Genomic DNA, 19,583 nt, shown 5'->3' on the forward strand with positions numbered 1-19,583 from the left:
TACTCATGTGTAAATGCTACTCATTCACACTGAGGACCCATTGTGGCTCAGTGGACAATATCTCAGTCTCTCAATTGTGAGGTTCCTGGTTCAAGTCCTGTGGCAGTATTAGTTTGTGCCCCTCGGCATGGGACTTTATCCTCATGATCATTGCTTTGTACATTTACTTCTTTTTTTGATATCCATGTTCATTTTTTCTGTTTGCTTAACTTACTCTGCTGAAGATCAAAACTTTCAAATTTTGTTTCCATCATGGTTGTCCTCATTTCTTTAATGCCTCCAGCATCAGAATGGACAAGCATATTTTTTTTCCAGACTGTTGTGCCAATATGTGCATATGAAGGGTTTGTTTGCAAAAACCGATAAGTCCATTTTTGAAGATTTTGAAGTATGATCTCTGTCACAAAGTACAAAATAATACCTTTTAAATGATATATTGGGCACTACATATAAAGGTATATTTTTGAAGTTATGGTCAAAAGAAGCAAAAATTTTCTGATTATTCTCTTTATTTTTCTTGATCTTTAATCGCAAATATCTCCATTTGCCAAATATGGACTTATCGGTTTTTGCAAACAAACTCTTCATATATTGAGATTTGCTTTTCAATTGTCATAACCTCTACAATCAGCAGACTGCAGAGGTAATGGACATACATCACTAAAACACTATCCAATTTCTCCTCCATCTACTTTCATGTCTCTCCGTCAATTTTAGTCTACTATATGCGATATATTTTGCGAAGGGACGACTTTGCACGTGATTGAATTAATGACGGATAACCAGAGTGATAGAATGAGAAATACATTGTAATTGTCATATTAAGCTTAGTGATTTCCCCATCTTGGATTACAATATACAGCACATTAGTGTGTTGGAGGCAATGTTTTCAAAAGTTGTTTTTGTCATACATAGGTTTCATGCTTTATATATTGACAGTGTTCTTGTTGATTTTTAAAATATGTGTATCTGTCACTTTGCAAAATTTGTCATACATGTATATTCATATGTGTATTACAAATATATTCATAAAATATATTGCATATAGAGTACTTGCCAAATTTAAATCGTCTCTTTATGAACCACACTCTTCCCGTCTAGGTACATATGTATGTCAATTTCTGTCTGTTTTTATTGCTTCATTTGCTTGTCTTTCCTTCTCTTTTCTTTCTCTCCATGTGTCCCTTTCTTTCTTCATCTCTTTTACTCTCACTTGATCTTTTCAAGATCAACAATACCTCACAATTTGTCAACACCAACTAAATGTTTACAAAAAATGTCAGCAGCACAATTTTACATGACTTTTTTGATAGTTTAATAATTTAATACATATACAATTATGAAGATTGCTTTAGACGAAAGCACAGTTAAATTCACACTTTGTATACCACAGGTACATATTATACCATATAATGCATAGCTGGCAGGCAGTAAATGTTTGAGAATATCATGCGTAGGAATAGAGAAAAAAAGATACCCTGTAAAAATGAATGAATTATATAGTATACATGACATTGACTCTCAGATCAAGATTGTCACTTAAACTTTGGCTTACTGTGCAACTTCATATGTCTTGATTGCTGAAATGGCACACTTCTAACTTTGCCCCAACCTAAAAAAAAAAAAAAAAAAGTGTCACACACAATGGTTTTACATCAAGAAAATGACCCTATTCAAGATATCTAATACATATTTTAAGCAAGTTTTTGCTAACTTCTGGTACAGTGTACATGTATGTGTATGTAATTTTGGAATACAAACAGCAGTGAAACAGTTTAGCACACTCTGTTAAGAGTGCAATACATGTATTTAATGTTGATGTGTTCACCATTTAACTAATGTAATGAAACAAGGAGATAGGTATGCAAATATATATTCAGGATTACACATTTTGTGGCTGAGGAGAATGTGGGAAGAGGGTGGGTAAGGGTTTTTAGTGGTTCTCGGTGACTTTGGCACCTTAAATGATTAGCCTTTTCTCAATTCATGGCATGTTCTCTAAAACATAACTTGGCATTCAAACGATGAACATTTAATCAAGATGCAATGCCATAATTCTATTGATCACTTCAATTAATTTCTAATGCTGATCACTCTTTCGTATCATGCTTTGGGGTCTTTAGAATACATCTCAAGCCCTTGCATTTGATAGATTATTTTTGTATGTGCCAGCAGCCATGACATTTTAGTATGGTTGCAGAAGTGTGGCTGAAGGCATGTATGCATTGATTGTAGATGTAATTTTGTCCAGTACGAGCTCCATCATACTGAACATCTTTAAGTCAGAGACTTCAAGACATAAATAACTATCATGATAATACATACAGCAGTTATTAGATTTGAAAGTTTCTACCGCTGAGCGATGTTACTTGTCTGGCAATGTTGCAAACTGACACAAGAGAGAAGATATATTCTTGCTCCAAGCTGAGACATGGTAACTATTTCATGAATCATAATATTTAACAGCTGCCCAAACACTTCTTTTCCAAGAAGCTAAAACACATAAATATACAGCATTTACACATTATTGCACGATTCCCAGTTACACCACATCCCTGCACCACTGATATTGGGGTCCAAGAACATTATTCTTATGAAGAGGAACACATGATTAAGGCATTGCTGTAAAAGTTCAACTCTTACATTCAAATCAAGAACTTAAAGGACAAGTTCACCTTCATTAACATGAGGATTGAGAGAATGTAGCAATATTAGTAGAACACATCATTGAAAGTTTGAGGAAAATCCGTCAATCCGTTCAAAAGTTATGAATTTTTGAAGTTTTTCTGCAGTCACTGCTGGATGAGAAGACTACTGCAGTGTATGATGTCACATGCGTACAACAATATAAGGAAAATATAAAGAGAATTTCACAAAATTTCATCTTTTGAAAACAGTATACATTCCCTTGACTCGTTACTGACATATGTTATGGGTAATATTATTCCCATTGTCTTTAGAAAGAGGCAAGTCAAGTGCTCTTTTACTATGTGAAAAAAGTGAAAATATGTTGAATTTTCTTTACATTTTCTTTATACTGTTGTACTCATATGACATCACAAGCCTTAGCAGTCTCCTCATCCAGCGGTTCCAACACAAAAATTAAAAAAATTCATAACTTTTCCATCGATTGTTCAATTTTCCTCAAACTTACACAAATGTATTCTACTAATATTGCTGCATTCTCTCAATCCTTATGTTTATGAAGGTGAACTTGTCCTTTAAATACAGACACATGAAATTAATAGCTCAGGCATTAATGGACTTTTTAGAACTGTATGCTCAAATTTGTGTAAATCGTCTACTGTGACATACTTTGGGCATCTCAAATGTTGGTTGCTGACAAAGGGTGATGCAATTTGAGCATTTGCTATGTATGTGTTTTCAGGTACCTAAAGTGCCTTCTTCCCTCTACCACTAGCGTATCAATTTAACACACTGACATGTGGCAATCTTCCATAGACCCAACTGTAGTTTCTTTGCCCATGCACTCACAATGCACAGGGAGAGAGGTTGAACTTGTAGGCCTACAATAATGTGCGGGAAAAGTGTGTAGGTGCACTCGAGAGACATACAAGGATGTTACTGCTAGCATACGACCTTACAACCGTACGGCTTGATGTTTGCACAGACCTTACGGTCCCATGGACTTCACACTTGGTACAAATGTGCATGTGTATGTGTGTGTCTAGATCTACAAGAATATACTGTATGACCAACAAATCAATAATATGCTGTGTCATCATACACACTGTAAATAGCTCTGCAAAAATGGTATCCTCTTCCCAGAGATAAGACAGCAAATATGTTCAGCTTATCGATTGAAGGACTGACAAAATCTGTCTCTCCTTTTAAGGTAGGGGATACCTTTTACAGACCTCCCAAAATGCAGCAAAACATTAAATATGAACCTCAGGGGACTTGTTTAGGCCACTGCTGAGAAATTTGGAAGTCAACAGTTATCTACAATTTGAATAATGCACAAAACTCAACTACTCAGTAGTTCTGTGTGTCAGCCACACTTAAGCCTTTTTGTTGCAGTCTTCTGTATTTTTTGTCTATAAACACAAAGCTAAAAGTATAAGAGCTGATGTAATAACATATAGAGTGTGTGGCAAGAATGTATATAGAAATGTTTGTAAGTTTTGATGAATTTCCTTCACAAAATATACATGATGGACACACATGGTCAAAAAAATGTACTAAATGTTACCTTCCACTTTCAATACTTTATGGGAGATTCTGAAATGATACTCTCTTTAACATACCACTGTATTTATACAACTCTTCATTTGAGGCATGCAAATGGGATTCCCTACCTTTTAACATCATACACCATTTGATGACATAAATGGTATCCCAGTGTACCAAATAAAAATCAGCCATTTTGTTGAATTATTATTTTTTTGTAAAAAGGTTGTACCCTAGGTGCCAAAAAGAGGAAATTATTTTGGTGCTGGAGCTAGCGGCGTGCTAGCCACTGCACTGCACTGCACTGCACTAAAGCACACGCTAGTGGTATCGCAGCTTCCATGCACGCATAGTATAACATGCAGTGGCATGGGAATGCTATGTACACGCACACACAGTGGATGCATTTTTCTCTGGCTGTCCTCTAGAGTGGACGTGAGGTGGCGCTACACAACGCGGTTTCCCGGGGTACTACAGTACCCCGGAGTAACGCATGATGCATCATTTGCTGTGAATGAACTACATATGAATGCTTGGAGACACCAAAATACACATCTACAGTGTATACGGAAAACCTTTTGCCCATATAAAATGCATATTTTGCAGTCTAAGGAAACAGATGAGATAGCACAGCATGCTTATAAACAGATGCAAATGTTTCATTTTTGCCCTTATCATTTTGATATATGACTGCAAATACATCCAAGAAGTCTTGCAAATGATGAACTATCAATAACTTGTTGTCTGAGAGATTATGAATTCTAATATCGGTTGCAATATTTAAAATTTAGTTGCTCTTCAATACATTCAGCTGTTTGCGATTTTTCAGTTGGGACTGCAGTACCAGAAACACCACTAAGTACCTGCAGACTAGAGCGTCACTTTTTAGTACTATCTGCTTACATTCATCAGTAACCATAGTACAAGAATCTTCACTTGAGGGTCTCTGCAACATCCCCCATGCTGCATGACACCAATGCCTCCTTCAGGGTTGCCACGGTGACAACTGCATCAGTCTTTTCCCGCCAAGTCTTCAGGAGTTCAAAGAGCAGCTGTGTTATGATATGCAAAGGAAGAAGAAAATTAGTCGAATATCAATGCAAGCCTTTTTTTTTTTTATTAGCTGTTTAATTTTATCAAGTATGATACACCGATATTTAATTTTAGTAGACTAAGGGCAAATAATACAAAGAGGGAGAACTGATTTATTTCTTTAAGACAGGAAGTGCAGCCATTATATGCCTTTGTTTCACTTGTTTTCGGAAGAAGTCCAGAGATTATGTTTGAGAAGAACTGGTCCTGCAATAGGTACGTATATCAAAAGAGAAAATTGTGAGTTAGAAATTCATCATTACAGTGTCTTGTATCAAGGCTACATCATTTGTCCAATGTTTTGGGGTTGTGGGGCAAAGTTCTGACATACCTCATCATCTTTTCGTTCTCCGAGGCTGTCACCAACTTCCTTGATCTCCTCCTCGGTGAAACCAAGCTTATTGGCCAGGAGCAACCAGTCACGATTCTTGACTTGGGCTGCCACTTGGCGCAAAGTCTGGGTGGATGGGCGGTTGGGGTCAGAACCCTCACGTGGCTCCTGCAGAGAAGTATTGAAGATACAGAATTTAATACTCGTCATCATACAGGACAATTATTCCTACAAGTGGGACCAGTCTGCCCAGATGGTCTTCTATGCCTGACATTCATCTTACTTTACTGGGTGAAATAACTAACTAACTAACTAACTAACTAACTAACTACCTAACTAACTAACTAACTAAATAGATAAATATGTTAAAGGAATGACACCTGAAGTAGAATTACACTTTGACAGGTACTGAAAAAAGAAATGCTATCCCACTTTGTAATTTGAATTGTTGATACATTGCATAATCCATCTAGACTACATTTGAACTACCCTGGTACAATGTACCTCTGTGAATTCCAACCAATAAGGGCCAAGGTAGCTCCAATCAACTAGTTGACCAGGCACTTGCAGCAAGCATGTTACCGGTAATGACCAGAATAGGCTCAAAGTGTAGTCTTGTAGTTATGTAGTTTTGCTTCACAATGATGCCATTGCATTACACCAAGGTTATAGACCTCTGTGGCAAGAGGGGAATTAAAACAGAGATCCCAGTATTGCCTCATGAAAAGTAGTTTATGGCATATACCTTTTTTTTGGCAAGATGATGCATAATATTGCCCATGCATTATTCACCTTTGAAAAGAGAAAACCCCATCAACTCCTGTCATGTGTACTATGGAAATGAGTTACCCCCCAAAGAGTGAAATGGTGAAACAGAAAATCACTGCCTAGAATAGCTTTTGTTTTCCCCAGGTGAATGAACTTTATAATTGTCAGAGAGATGGCATGAACAATGAGTGACAGCCTGAGACTACATATTAGTTTGTACACTCGAAAATGCTGCGTTGGTGAGAATGCCTATGAATGCAGACGTGTCTAGTATTAGATGATCCAGTGGTCCATGTGTGCAAACTCACATGACCTTCCCCAGCCGGGGAAGATGGAAGGACGTCAAACTTCATGATCTGTTCCACCACATCCGCTGGCATCTTCTGAACCCACGAGACAAAGTCCTTCTCGTCGATTGACCCTCGACCCTTGACGTCTACCTCCTCGAGGAAGACTTGTGCCGTTCGTTTAATGACTGCCTGCGTTGGGGAACAAACATCACGGAATGGTGATTTATCTGATTAAATCTCCTTTGTTCTTTCTCAACATGATTGACAAGCATGACCGTCTTGACAACATGGTACAATTGTGCAGATACACTCAGCTCTTAAAATTCATATTTAATGCGCAAATGCCAAAGACATTCTTCAAGACCACCAGAAATGGCTTCATGCAGACTGTTATATATCGAGACTGTACCTGCAACTGCGACATTCCTCAAGGTGAAACCTTGCAAAGATCAACAAAACAGACATTCTTTGTGACAATGTAATTTGATCATGTTACAAGGACTTATGGCTCAGCAATTATAAACACAGGTCTAGAAAAAGAGATAACAAGTAAAATTCAATTTTGAGAAGAGACAGTCACAATTTTGTTGTAAATACATAATTATTCCTTATCATGGGCCTGGAAGTAGGGAGCATATTCATGGTCTCTGTGCAATAATTTCTTCTTTTTTCCTGTACAAATGGCCTGAAAATCTAATGTGACAGAGCCAAAGTAATTTTGCCCAAACTTGCATTTTCATACATATTCACTCTCATCAAAGACACTGTAATTTCATGTCACTGGAGATGAAGTATGGTATTCTCTCTGATTTGCTAGCCAGTCAGATGTGCTCTGAAGTGATGGAAGAATTCCTCACCCTTTTAGCTTTACAAACAACACATCCTCACAATCTGTTCAAAGAGGCAATCACCAGGGAACCTAAATCTCTCAAGAACAGGCTTGTCAAATCAGGAGATTGTTGCAAAAAAAAAACAAACAAACAAAAAAAGTGCTATATCTTGATAGTGATGTAGAGGCAACTTCAAGTATCCCTTAAAAAGCTTTGCATGACTCTCACCTCACTAGTATCCGAGTATATTTCTCTGAGTATTTCTACCAGGATAGTTTCAGTCAGGGGGTAGCCATTGTTCAACACTCGAAATGCACCTGCAAGAACAATGGCATACTCAGTAGTAATTTGCTGCAGGAATCATATATTTTATTTCAAATACATACAACTGGTGTACAAGAGACACACAAACAGATACACGCTGTAATTTTTACCATACTTGTACCAAAAAAAAAAAAAAAGAAGGATGCAATATAAACAGAATATACCTGAATTCAGCACAAAAAGGACTTGTCCATGATCCCTTATGGCAGGCTACATGTACATAACTTTAATTGTCAAAAATGAGACAGCAAACAAAAGATGTCACATTGATAAATCTTTATTTTCTGTTGAAAGGTCCACCGTCAATGCACTTTTCTATTCAGCAGCATGCTTTCATAAGGCATGACATTAACACAAGACATCCATATAATGACATGAACTTTTCTCTCTCTCTAAAAAAAAACAACAACAACGACACTCTCTTAACAACTCTGCAATCACAGAATGTACAGTATATCATTCACAAAGGTACTTTCATTAATAAAAGAATACCTTGGAAATTATATATTTTGGTTCTTCAGAACTCTAACCAGAAACAATCAGTACCTTCACCCTAATTATCACTTTCTCACCTTTAAAGGTAGGGAATCCCATTTGCATGCCTTAAATGAAGAGTTGTATAAATACAGTGGTATGTTGAAGAGAGTATCATTTTAGAAACTCCCATAAAGTATTGAAAGTGGAAGGTAACATTTAGTACATTTTTATTGACCGTTAGATTTTGAATTGGAATTTTTTTTCGGGGCTCACCGTAAATTCCAGTACATTACTAGGCTACCTTTGCAGACCCATGCACTGCATGTGTGTCCATCATAATAATTTGTGAAGAAAGTTCATCAAAACTTACAAACATTTCTATATACATTCTTGCCACACACTCTATATGTTATTACATCAGCTCTTATACTTTCAGATTTGTGTTTAAAATAGATTAAAAAAAATACAGAAGACTGCAACAAAAAGGCTTAAGTGTGGCTGACACACAGAACTACTGAGTAGTTTAGTTTTGTGCATTATTCAAATTGTAGATAACTGTTGACTTTCAAATTTCTCAGCAGTGGCCTAAACAAGTCCCCTGAGGTTCATATATAATGTTTTGCTGCATTTTGGGAGGTCTGTAAAATTGGTTATTGGTAGGAAACATTATGTGAAATGTGGAAGTATTTACCTCTTATTCTAGTTTCAGTAGTGCCATCACTGAACCACTTTGTGGCATTGCAGTAGGTTTGAAAGGTGATGCCTCCATTCTTGGTGATCGGAAACTGCTTCAGTATCTGCAATAGTCATGGTCCAGCAGAGATCTCAAGCAAGCAAATAATATCATATTTATACAAAGATGACACAGTTTCAATATATTGCATGTTTGTTTGTTTTGTATAGGTAACACACTCAAAGGCAGTTTTCAATAGTGTATACTATGTCTATGACTGCAGTAAAGCTGAGGTGAAACATTATATATTCTTCAACGACTTCATATCTTCACACCACAGCTTTGAATAGGTTTAATGATAACAGTTTATCAGTTAATTTTGTGCACTAGGGTTCTTTTGATATTTTTAGCTGCATGCATACTAAAGAAGAACTTCTTCCCAGTCAATGACAGCCACTGCATGGCCAATGACTGTGCACACTGAAATAATTAATTGTGCCTCAGAATTTTTCTCAACCTCTTCATCTCATACTTGAAGAATTATCCTTTTCAAGTGGCACTTAAGATACTGAAGAGCATTTAAACCTGTACTTGACACCAAAGAGCATACCTAATCATTAGTCTGTCTCTAAAGCTTGAAACATTGTGATATTTAATAGCTTGTGTGTGTGTGTGTGTGTGTGATAGACAGAGAGACTTTTGACACATTCATTGGTACTATGATGGCTTACAAAACAAGCTACAATGTACTTGAGTGATGTACATAACAAGCTGCATACCTTTTCCAGAAACAGGCTATTGCTGTCAGCATTTCTGACATTCTCAATAACATTCTGAGGAACTTGTCCACTCTCGTCACCTCCAAGATCTTTGAATGCCTCCCAGAGCTTCCGTACATGTGTCTCAGGCACTGTTTTGAGGTAAAATATGACACTTAAAATTATAAAACCTTTAGAAAAAGACAATCGTTAACAATGCTTTTTAGTACTGGACTTAAATGACTTGTTCCCCAGGCTGGTTCTACGTGTTCCGAGACAAAGATATATAAATTCTAAAATTTTTAGAAGACTTTTTAAATATCTTTTTATCAATCTTACATCAGTGATATGATGAACCTTGCAAATGCAGACTGGAATCTTAACTCTTGGTAATGAAAAACTTGGCAGTCCTGTCAATAGCTGGCCACTAAAGGGAGATGAAAAAGTGACTATATAGACAAATGGCCGCAAAGACAGGTTTGGCTGTATACACAATATATGGTTGGACCTACTACTAATCGACCGCCTAATGTTTATTTGCTTGATAAGAATATTTAACACTGAAATTCACATAAAAAACTTGACCTACGTGATTGAGAAAATCCAGCTCTATCAAATGGCGTTGTTCCCTTTTCGATTCGAAGTTTCAGTGCAAAAATATCACCGACGAACTTGCGTGGCCTCGTTTCAGCTCCCCGCGGTAAATCGCGTTTTTAGGATCGACCGCTGTTTTTGCACTGACAATGCACGCAAACCGAGTTGTATTGAACACCGTGTTGTACGAAGCTTTTTAGAAGCCTTTTAGAAACTTCCATAGACATTACATTGTGCTGTCATTACGATTCGGTGAAAATATTCATTCGAAATTTTGTCCTTGATTAAAACCATTAAGGAACAGTGAATTATCGCGTTTTCCCACACCATCCTCATCTACATTCAAAGCCAATCCATTTTTATGTGCTTTGCGCGCAGAGAAGTGCGTACTAAGTGTTCAGTGCGCAAATTATACACGGTCGGTTTCAATAAGGGTGGTCGATATGTAGTAGGGCTACCATACATACTAATGTACCGTAGCTGCATATCAAACAGCTATTTCAAATGTACTACAACACACAAGAAAAAATCAATGGAAATATGTGTAGCACTTGTATTCAAACAGCTTGCTAGCCTGGCCTAGCTTGGAATGTAGAAAGCTCCCCCAGGCCATGTGGCAGAGATCCATCGCATAGCTCATAATATTTTATCACACACATTATGCATGTAAAGCCAGCTGCCAGCTTGACAATAATGCCATCCAAAATTCGACCGCCGGCTACACGTAGAACTAGAAACCTATAGATGCGTGTTTGCAATTGGGTGGTCAATCCTTGATGTGGGTTTTTTAGGGCACAAAAATACCTAACCGCACCAGCGACCCCAACATGTACAATTGTACGTGTGCTGCGACTGGGCTGTGTATATTTAGTTACAACCGCGGGATAAAAAAATACCAAGCTAAGAATAATATTTCGTGTAAACATTTTCTAAATTCTACATGACATTTAGTTGTCTGATGAACAAATTCGAACTCTGTCAAAAAATTCCAAGAGTAGGCTAGGATCCCTACTCACTTAATTCCCTCCTCAAAACACACACGCAGGTCAAGTTCATCTCCGTGAGGTTGCATGATCAATGACATGTGATAATCAAGTGATATGACTTATGAGTTATGTAGCCTTAAAGAGATTAAGAAATGAAAAAGAATTAAGTGACAAATAGTTGACTGAGCTAGAGACAGTGAGTGTGATAGCAAGGGCGGATCCAGGAATTCTGTAAAGGGGGGTGCAACTAATATTTCTGGTGCCACTTCCGGGTTTCATTACTTTTTTTCTTTTTATTTCTTTTTTTTTTTAACGAAAAATAAAGGGGGGGGGGGGGGCGTGCGCCGGTTGCGCCCCCTCTGGATCCGCCACTGGATAGTGATACTGATTGATCGATACGGTGTCAGTGATAGGTCAATAAGTAACCCCGGGGCGCTGTAACCCCGACACGCTTGTTGGGGTCGCCGATGCGGTTAGGTCATTATCATGATAAAAATGCCATAATATTTGATATTATCAATACCTAGGAGACAACTGCGACCACTCATGTCAAATCATGAAAATGTACAATGATGACACGTACTTTTACACGCTTCTGCGTGTTTGGATATCCAGTCGTCGCTGGTTGGCTGTGCAATTTCACCGACAATAGAACCATCATCGCCTTGGAAATTCGAAGCTACGACTCCCATCCTCAAAATCAAAATGTCATCGACGCTCGAGCAAGAGGTAGGAGTACTTCAGTTTCAGTATTTCAGGTAGGGGTACAGCACAGGTGCCTCCGTGAAGTTCAACACTACAGTCAAGTACAGACTCTGCTAGGACTAGTTCGAGTAGTGGTAGGAGTGGTGGTGGCGGATGTTGAGCTAGCGCGCTCGCTCGCTCATTTACTGAGTTGAAACTACATCAATAGAAAGGATTACATGAGAGGACCCGGATTAGATAGCACAGCCGCCCCAAAATCAGGCAGGAGCATTCCATAGCATGTGAGCAAATTGTACATGTAGTTCCAGACTGCTCAGGAGAGAGAGAGAGAGAGAAAAAAAAAAGAATAGTCCACAAATATCATGTTAACTCAATTCCAAATGAGCACGAAACGCCAATGACAAATGTACTAGTAGAGATTTTGTGCACAGTGCATGCAGAGCAGCGTGTGAGAAGCAACAGCTAGGAGTTGTGTGTGCATGCTGTACATACACGAGTGTGTGGACGCGGGAACGAAACACTCAAAATTGTTTGTAAACACACACATTAGTAACCACTACTAGTACTGCGCTCGCTGCACTGGGAAAGCGGGCGAGGCACGTGACGAGCATAATGATAATAACCTAGTCTAACATTCAGTCATGCTGTGATCAGCAAACAATTACAGCCAAAGGCCATATCAATTTCTTTAACAAATTCAAGGAAGTTTTTGTGAAAAAGTAAAATTTATATATTTTCCCTTACATATATAACAGAAACATTTATGTAGCTTGCAGTATTAGTGTAAATTAGAATGGTTTATTGAAAGAATCTGTCAATTTGTGCCTGTTCGGAAAGAATAAAAATTGAAAGTCACGAGATAGAATTTGTGTCACCTGATAGTTTATGGCCTTTGCGCAAGGTGCCCCGCCCTTTCTGAAGGCGCCAACATCCAACTACAGTGTATTAGTATATTGCTCTCTGTGGACAAATTAATTCATGAGTAGATTATATAGGCCCTAGATGTGATAAAACATGCATGAGAAGCATATTTAATATACGTGTGTGGAGAAAAGTTGAGTTAGTAATATTTCACAGGTAAGTTAGGGCCTAAGCTAGGCAGAACAATCAAACCAAACGATCGACAAACAAAATATCGAGAGTGCATTATTTCATGCGTGTTGTTTGATGCTCGTCCCCGGGATACATCCCATGTAAGGTTTGTTTGTTTTTTGTTTTTGTTTGTTTGTTTGTTTGTTTTTATTAGGCCTGTGTACAATGGATTCGCGGGATCGGTTAATGCATCCAGAAGAAATCAGTGAATTCAGAGGACAATAAATCTGTTTGAAATTCTTCATGTACCTGGTATTTTGAAAGTTGATTCTACTGCGAGATGAATAAAAAAATAAGAACTTCAACATTCTGTATTATATAGGTCTACAAATGTCACATTAATGGACAAAATAAAGTAATTATGAGAATTCCACATAATAACCATCTTTGAAATTTCTACAATGATGGAAGAACACTAATTGATGTAGGACGGTACCTGAGCCCTCCTTCCCGAAGTAAACATAAAAAACAAAATAATGTAGCATGGTTATAGACATCAATTAAAAATTGGTAGAGATGAGAATTAGGCTTTTAACTTTTTGCGAGATACTAAGAAAACACTTATGATATATTATACAGAGCATACCATTTTAAGAGGAACTCAAAGTTTATATGATGAAAATCGGGTTTGGAATGACTGAAACATCCAAAAACAAAGTATCCGGTAAAACAAGGCGATTGTATTAAATTGTGGGTCCCACACTTTATTAGAATCGCTCTTTTTTGGATATCTCGGCCATTTCAAAACCAATTTTCATCAAATAAACGTTGAATTCTTCATAGAATTACATGCTCTTTCATATTTCATGAGAAGTTTCTCATTATCTCACCAAAAAAGTGTTAGAAACCTAAAATTATGTCTCAACCAAAACTGTACGATCCCTTTAATGGGAAGGTCCAGGCCTATTCCCTATTACTACTCTTTAAACTGATTTTTTTCAACTGATGTTCTTTTTTTTTTTTAATGAGGCCTACCTCTTTTGCGCATTGCATACTGTAGCATACAACAAACTTCTTAATTCTTGACACTTAATTGAAATTACAACCACATCATTGCTTTCAACACGATTAATTCCCCTCTTTATACCTCCATATCTTTATCAATGATTTCAATAAGTTGCCTAAGGTTCCTATCACTGTTTAGTGCTCCATACATCCTCTTGTGGCTGTGCAGATGTACAATCAGGGGCGGATCCATGAGACTTTCATATAGTGGGGGGGGGGGGGGGACGCAAACAAATTTACTTATGGGGCCTGTTGCATAAAAGTTACTATTGTGGTAACTCTGCCACCAATGGTAACTGCCATGGCAACAATACTCAACATCCAATCAAAATCATGAATTCCATGTAAGTTACCATTGGATGGCAATAATGATAACTTTTATATGCAACGGGCCCAGGTGCTACTTCCGGGTTTCATCTCATTTCTTTTTTTCTTTTTCTTTTTGGTTTGTCAACAAAATAAAGGGGGGGGGGGTGCCTGGTGCGTCCCCTCTGGATCCGCCACTGTACAATGAATAAGACAGGGCAGGCATTTAGCATCTTTGTAATGTAGGCGCCGGCGGCCACGGGGGGGGGGGGGGGGGAGGGGGAGCCCCCCATGACTTTCTTGGATAACACATAGGAATACATCTAGGGTCTTCAATCACTTGCCCCCCCCCCCTTTTTTTTTTTTTTTTTTTTTTTTTTTTTGCCCCGGAAGCTATAGCACTAGAAGAAGAAGAAGAAGAAGAAGAAGAAGAAGAAGAAGAAGAAGAAGAAGAAGAAGAAGAAAAAAAAAAAATATATATATATATATTTTAAATTCTGTTGTACCAGAGGGCTTAAGAGTGCGGGTAAGGCCTTTTTTTTTTCTTCTTCTTCTTCTTCTTCTTCTTCTTTTGCTCGTTAGCTGATGAAACCCGGAAGTCCTGTCATACATAATTGTTTTGAATACCATCATGTTGGGTTTACAATATTTAATATGAGAAGGCCCTTAACAGGGGCGGATCCAGGAATTCCGTAAAGGGAGGGGGCGCCACTAATATTTCTGGTGCCACTTCCGGGTTTCATTTCATTTTTTAAAATTTCTTTTGTTTTAAACGAAAAAAAAGGGGGGGGGCGTGCGCCGGTTGCGCCCCCACTAGATCCGCCGGCGCGCCCACTGTTAAAGGCAAAGGTGCTTCCCTGCAAGTTCGAGGTGCTCATAAATTATCGGTATTGTTATCAAGCAAAGAACGATCTACCTTGTGCACGTCAACAAAAACCCCACACACACTGTGTAGGATCTTTGATGTCAATTTATGGTATCACATGACATGATGACTGGCGTAAATGAAACTCGCAACGAGTTTGTTATGGCCTTAGCTAGCCACCACCACTCGAAAATCAGATGTACATCAAGCCATGAAATGAGATCAATTATCCGTAGATTAATACGTGATATAGACATGAACAGTGTTTAAATCAGTCTATTTTTTCGTTTTCATGAAAAAATCTCACATTTTACTAACTTTTCGCGTACCCGATTTTCCCATTGTAGTGGCGCCTTTCATTCGCCCATCATCGTGACCACAAGAGCTCGCTAGCGCTGAGCCAGCGCGCAGCCTGCGCGGCATCCGCGGGTAGTCGTAAATCACACAACACCCATTGCGACACCCGCGGCAGCTCTCCACCGGGCTCCGATCGGGCAGCCAATTTCACTGAAACAGGCATTGCAAGGTCCATTTCGTGTACCGTTCTTGCCACATGCGCTAACTTGCGCTCGATAAATTTTCCTTTCAAAAAATCAGAAAACACTTCAATTTTGAAAAAAGTGAAGTTTCGATACTGCCATATTTTGCCCTATGTGGATTAAGTACACAATACACCAAAGGTCATGGCAAATAAGTGCGAAATTTCGACTTGGCGTGCTGAACAGATCATCCTCCTTGGGCTACTAGCGATAGGTAGCAGACGCAAACCCACGTACAGGAAGGCAAAAGTAGTTCAGGTTTGACATTCGAGCATGTTGTTTGGCATACGGCCGTATTACTTCTGAAAAGAATGATATCAATGCACCCCTGTCATACCTGCTACAGCTAGCGATCGTCGCGAATGGGCTCAGAAGTTGAGCACTGCGTGTGTAGAAAACGATGTACATGCGCGACAGCGCCATCTAGTGCTGAATGACGAATGCTACCTTAGCCAACGAGCCGACGAGCTCTATCCTCGGTGGTCTCTACAGTCATCCACGACAAAAACAGGTTGAGTGACCAACTCTCCGTTTGAAATTGTTATCACATCACAAATTGTGTGAATACTACGTAGACAGATAAATTCTAGTTTTTGTTTTTGACGAGAAGTTGTCGGATACCACTATACCTGGTACCGGCCCGACCAGGTGCTCGATGAGACGGCTTGTGTGAGTCCCTGTGCATGTGAAAAGCTGAACACGGTCTCCATATCCAGCTCCCGGCTATTTTTTGCTTGTTGGAACTTCACATCAAGCCAGAAGAGATCCGAGGGTACGAATAACTCTGTGGTTTCTAACCATAAGAATTAGTAAGGAGTGCCGTAAGGTACTACTCGGGTTTTCACCCACTTTTGCATGTTGGTTCTGTGTATTTTTTGTCAATTGTTGTGGGGTGGTGGGTGTACTAGCTGTCACTAGGGCCTACTGACTGTAGGGAATCCACCCGGCCCGGCTTGGGGAACGCGCTGAAATGAATGCGCGGGCTTCGCTCAACTCAGACCGCCGTCGCACCGGCGTCGCGTCGGTCAGCCGTTCGAACCGGTGTGCAAGGCAGGCCCGCAGGTTTATTTGCAACACACTGGATTGCTAAAGAAATCTCCTTACCCACGAGACAGATGAGGCGTTAGAATTCAGTGCTAGAGTTACTTAAATGTTGTCAGTTGGTTCTTGCGGCATTATATTCTATCATCCTGTAATAAACTATAGTTTATGGCAGTAGATGGTCTAGACTCTACATTTTTGTCAAATTGTGAAAGTAAAAGCTACACAATTGTACAGCATACGTATTTGTGTGTACACCTGTAGTGTTTTCGTGACAACCCAGCCAGATCATGTCTGCAGGACAGCAGAATGATCTTTTCTTTTTTCTTATATTATAGTTGTGGACATGCAATCATGTAATGTATGTCATGATGTGGCATGCATGCGCATGTTAACCTCTAACTATACACAGCCCAGTCGCTGTACGTACGTGTATTCGCATAGCGTATTAACGGCGTCTGGTCGGGCTAGTTAACCTCATGAGTCTATAGGTACCGGTACTTATTTTTTGCCAAGCTTTTTAGCAGCATTCAGAAATCTATACTCGGAACTTTACAAGATATTTCATAAATTCATATTGGACTGAAATTTACACAGATGTTGAGTCAGAAAGTCCAATGAATACTTAGAATTACTGCACCTCAGTCCAATAGGAAGGATGGCCACTTCATAAATATAAGTGATGCAGTATAAGGAACTGGGAGAATTAGGTGATCTCATCAATTCATTGAGAACTAGAGAAGCACTCTGTTGTGAGAGCACAGACCTAAAATGTTGCCAATATTTGTTCTTCAATAGAGATCCGATTTCCACCCATACATATGATGCTGAAAATGGCCCAAATTTCCAATATAGAAGACTTTTGTTATGTCATTAACCCTCAGCTGTATGGTGTGCCTCGAAGTACTATAGAGCATGCACTTTAGTGCACAAATGAAAACCTAAAAAACAAACAAACCGCAGTTTGAACTCCGAAGTTAATTGACCCTACCTGCCTAAATATTGAAAATCCTTCATAAAATCCCTAAGAGTTTCCAGATCACTAGTACTACCAAAGTATAATCATCCATTCCTTGTGTCATGCTGAACCTTTCCTGCAAGTTTCATCTAAATCCGTCCACAACTTTTTGAGTTATTTTGCACATGATGGACAAACAAACAAACGGTAACGAAAACATAACTTCCTCCCTTGGCAGAGGTAACTACATGTAGCTTAGCTCAGGACTGTAATAGAGAGTACTGGTACACATGTCTGAACCAATAAAGAAAGTCCTCCAGGATGGTGTTAAACAGTTGCACAAATATTGAAGTCGATCTTAAAGGGATGACCGTACAGTATTGTTGGGGATGAGAATTGGGCTTTTAATTTTTTGCGAAATACCAAGAAAACACATGATATTGTACAGATCATACCATTTTAAGAGGAGTTCAAAGTTTATTTTATGAAAATCGGGATTGGAATGACTGAAACATCCAAAAACAAAGTAAAACAAAGCGATCATGATAAAGTGTGGGTCCCACACTTTATTAGAATCGCTCTTTTTTCGATATCTCAGCCATTTCAAAACCAATTTTCATCAAATAAACGTTGAATTCCTCGTAGAATTACATGCTCTTTCATATTTCATAAGAGGTTTCTCATTATTTCACCAAAAAAATGTTTGAAACTTGAAATTAGGTCTCAACCGAAACTGTACGATCCCTTTAAAAGGTACCGTTAAATGCACCTACAGCATACTTAAAATTATGGTCATGCTGTACATGTATGTGCCTTCATTGTTCTTCTTTCAAAACTTCCGTAAGTTGAAAATTACGGAGGTGCAGCCATTGTTGACTTATACTGCATACAAGATGAAATAAGTGACAATAGGAAATTTTCTGTAAATATTATCATTGATAACAATCTGAGGTGGATGCTGACACTGCTGATAAAACTGAACAGGGAAGCCAGTTTAGCATACCAATATTACCATACTTTTAAGTCAATCTTGAATTTGACAGTTTGCAGTGACCCTTGCAGTATTACTGCTACTACTAATAGTGATGATGATGATGATGATGATGATGATGATGATAATACTACTACTACAAATGATGATAATGATGATGATGATATGATAATAATGATAATAGTAATAATAATCAAGGCTGCACACTAACCCATTTTTTCTACTGGTCCGACCTGTCTGTCAGAACAGAAGGTACCGGTACCCAATTTTTACATGTTTTATTGGTCCATTCCTGAAAAAAGTTACTGGTCCGACAGTGATTTTTACTGGTCAGGAACCGTCGGACCAGTGCTAGTGTGCAGCATTGTAATAATAATGATAATGATTATGAAAATAATAATAATAATGATAATGATAATGATAATAATAATGATAATGATAATGATGATGATGACAATAGTAATAATAATAATAATAACAATAATAATAATAATAATTATTATGATAAAATACTACTACTACTACTACTACTACTACTACTACTACTACTACTACTACTAATAATAATAATAATAATGATAATAATAATAATAATAATAATTATGATAAAATAATAAGAAGAAGAAGAAAAAAGAAGAAGAAGAGGAAGAAGAAGGTCATCTATCCAGGGTAGCCTCTTGTGTGTTACCACTGCTCTACCAAAGAGCCCTGCCAGTATTATTACCGTAGCATTGCCAGGTGCCCATTTATACACCTGGGTTGAGAGG

General features: G+C 38.3%; 1 protein-coding gene across 1 annotated transcript; it reads right to left on the minus strand.

Annotated features, from left to right (window-relative positions):
* Nucleotides 1-1,313: 1,313 nt before the first annotated feature.
* LOC140229293 (uncharacterized) lies at nucleotides 1,314-12,018 on the minus strand. The gene is made up of 8 exons (XM_072309567.1): nucleotides 11,898-12,018; nucleotides 9,756-9,886; nucleotides 8,995-9,100; nucleotides 7,731-7,819; nucleotides 6,691-6,861; nucleotides 5,615-5,782; nucleotides 5,095-5,243; nucleotides 1,314-1,612 (listed from the first exon to the last, which is right to left on the minus strand). The coding sequence occupies exons 1-7, from the start codon at nucleotides 12,004-12,006 to the stop codon at nucleotides 5,124-5,126; spliced, it is 894 nt and encodes a 297-aa protein (XP_072165668.1). The 5' UTR covers nucleotides 12,007-12,018; the 3' UTR covers nucleotides 1,314-1,612; nucleotides 5,095-5,123.
* Nucleotides 12,019-19,583: the final 7,565 nt, after the last annotated feature.

The sequence above is a fragment of the Diadema setosum genome, chromosome 5, assembly GCF_964275005.1.
Source record: "Diadema setosum chromosome 5, eeDiaSeto1, whole genome shotgun sequence".
Classification (NCBI taxonomy): domain Eukaryota; kingdom Metazoa; phylum Echinodermata; class Echinoidea; order Diadematoida; family Diadematidae; genus Diadema; species Diadema setosum.

Bases quoted from the DNA above. Each gene is read 5' to 3' on its own strand.
- LOC140229293 (XM_072309567.1), bottom strand. From the start codon at position 12,006: ATGGGAGTCGTAGCTTCGAATTTCCAAGGCGATGATGGTTCTATTGTC. The intron at 9,887-11,897 runs GTACGTGTCATC...ACCTCAAAACAG, and splicing joins ACACGCAGAAGCGTGTAAAA to TGCCTGAGACACATGTACGG. The intron at 5,783-6,690 runs GTGAGTTTGCAC...ACTTCTCTGCAG, and splicing joins CCCCGGCTGGGGAAGGTCAT to GAGCCACGTGAGGGTTCTGA.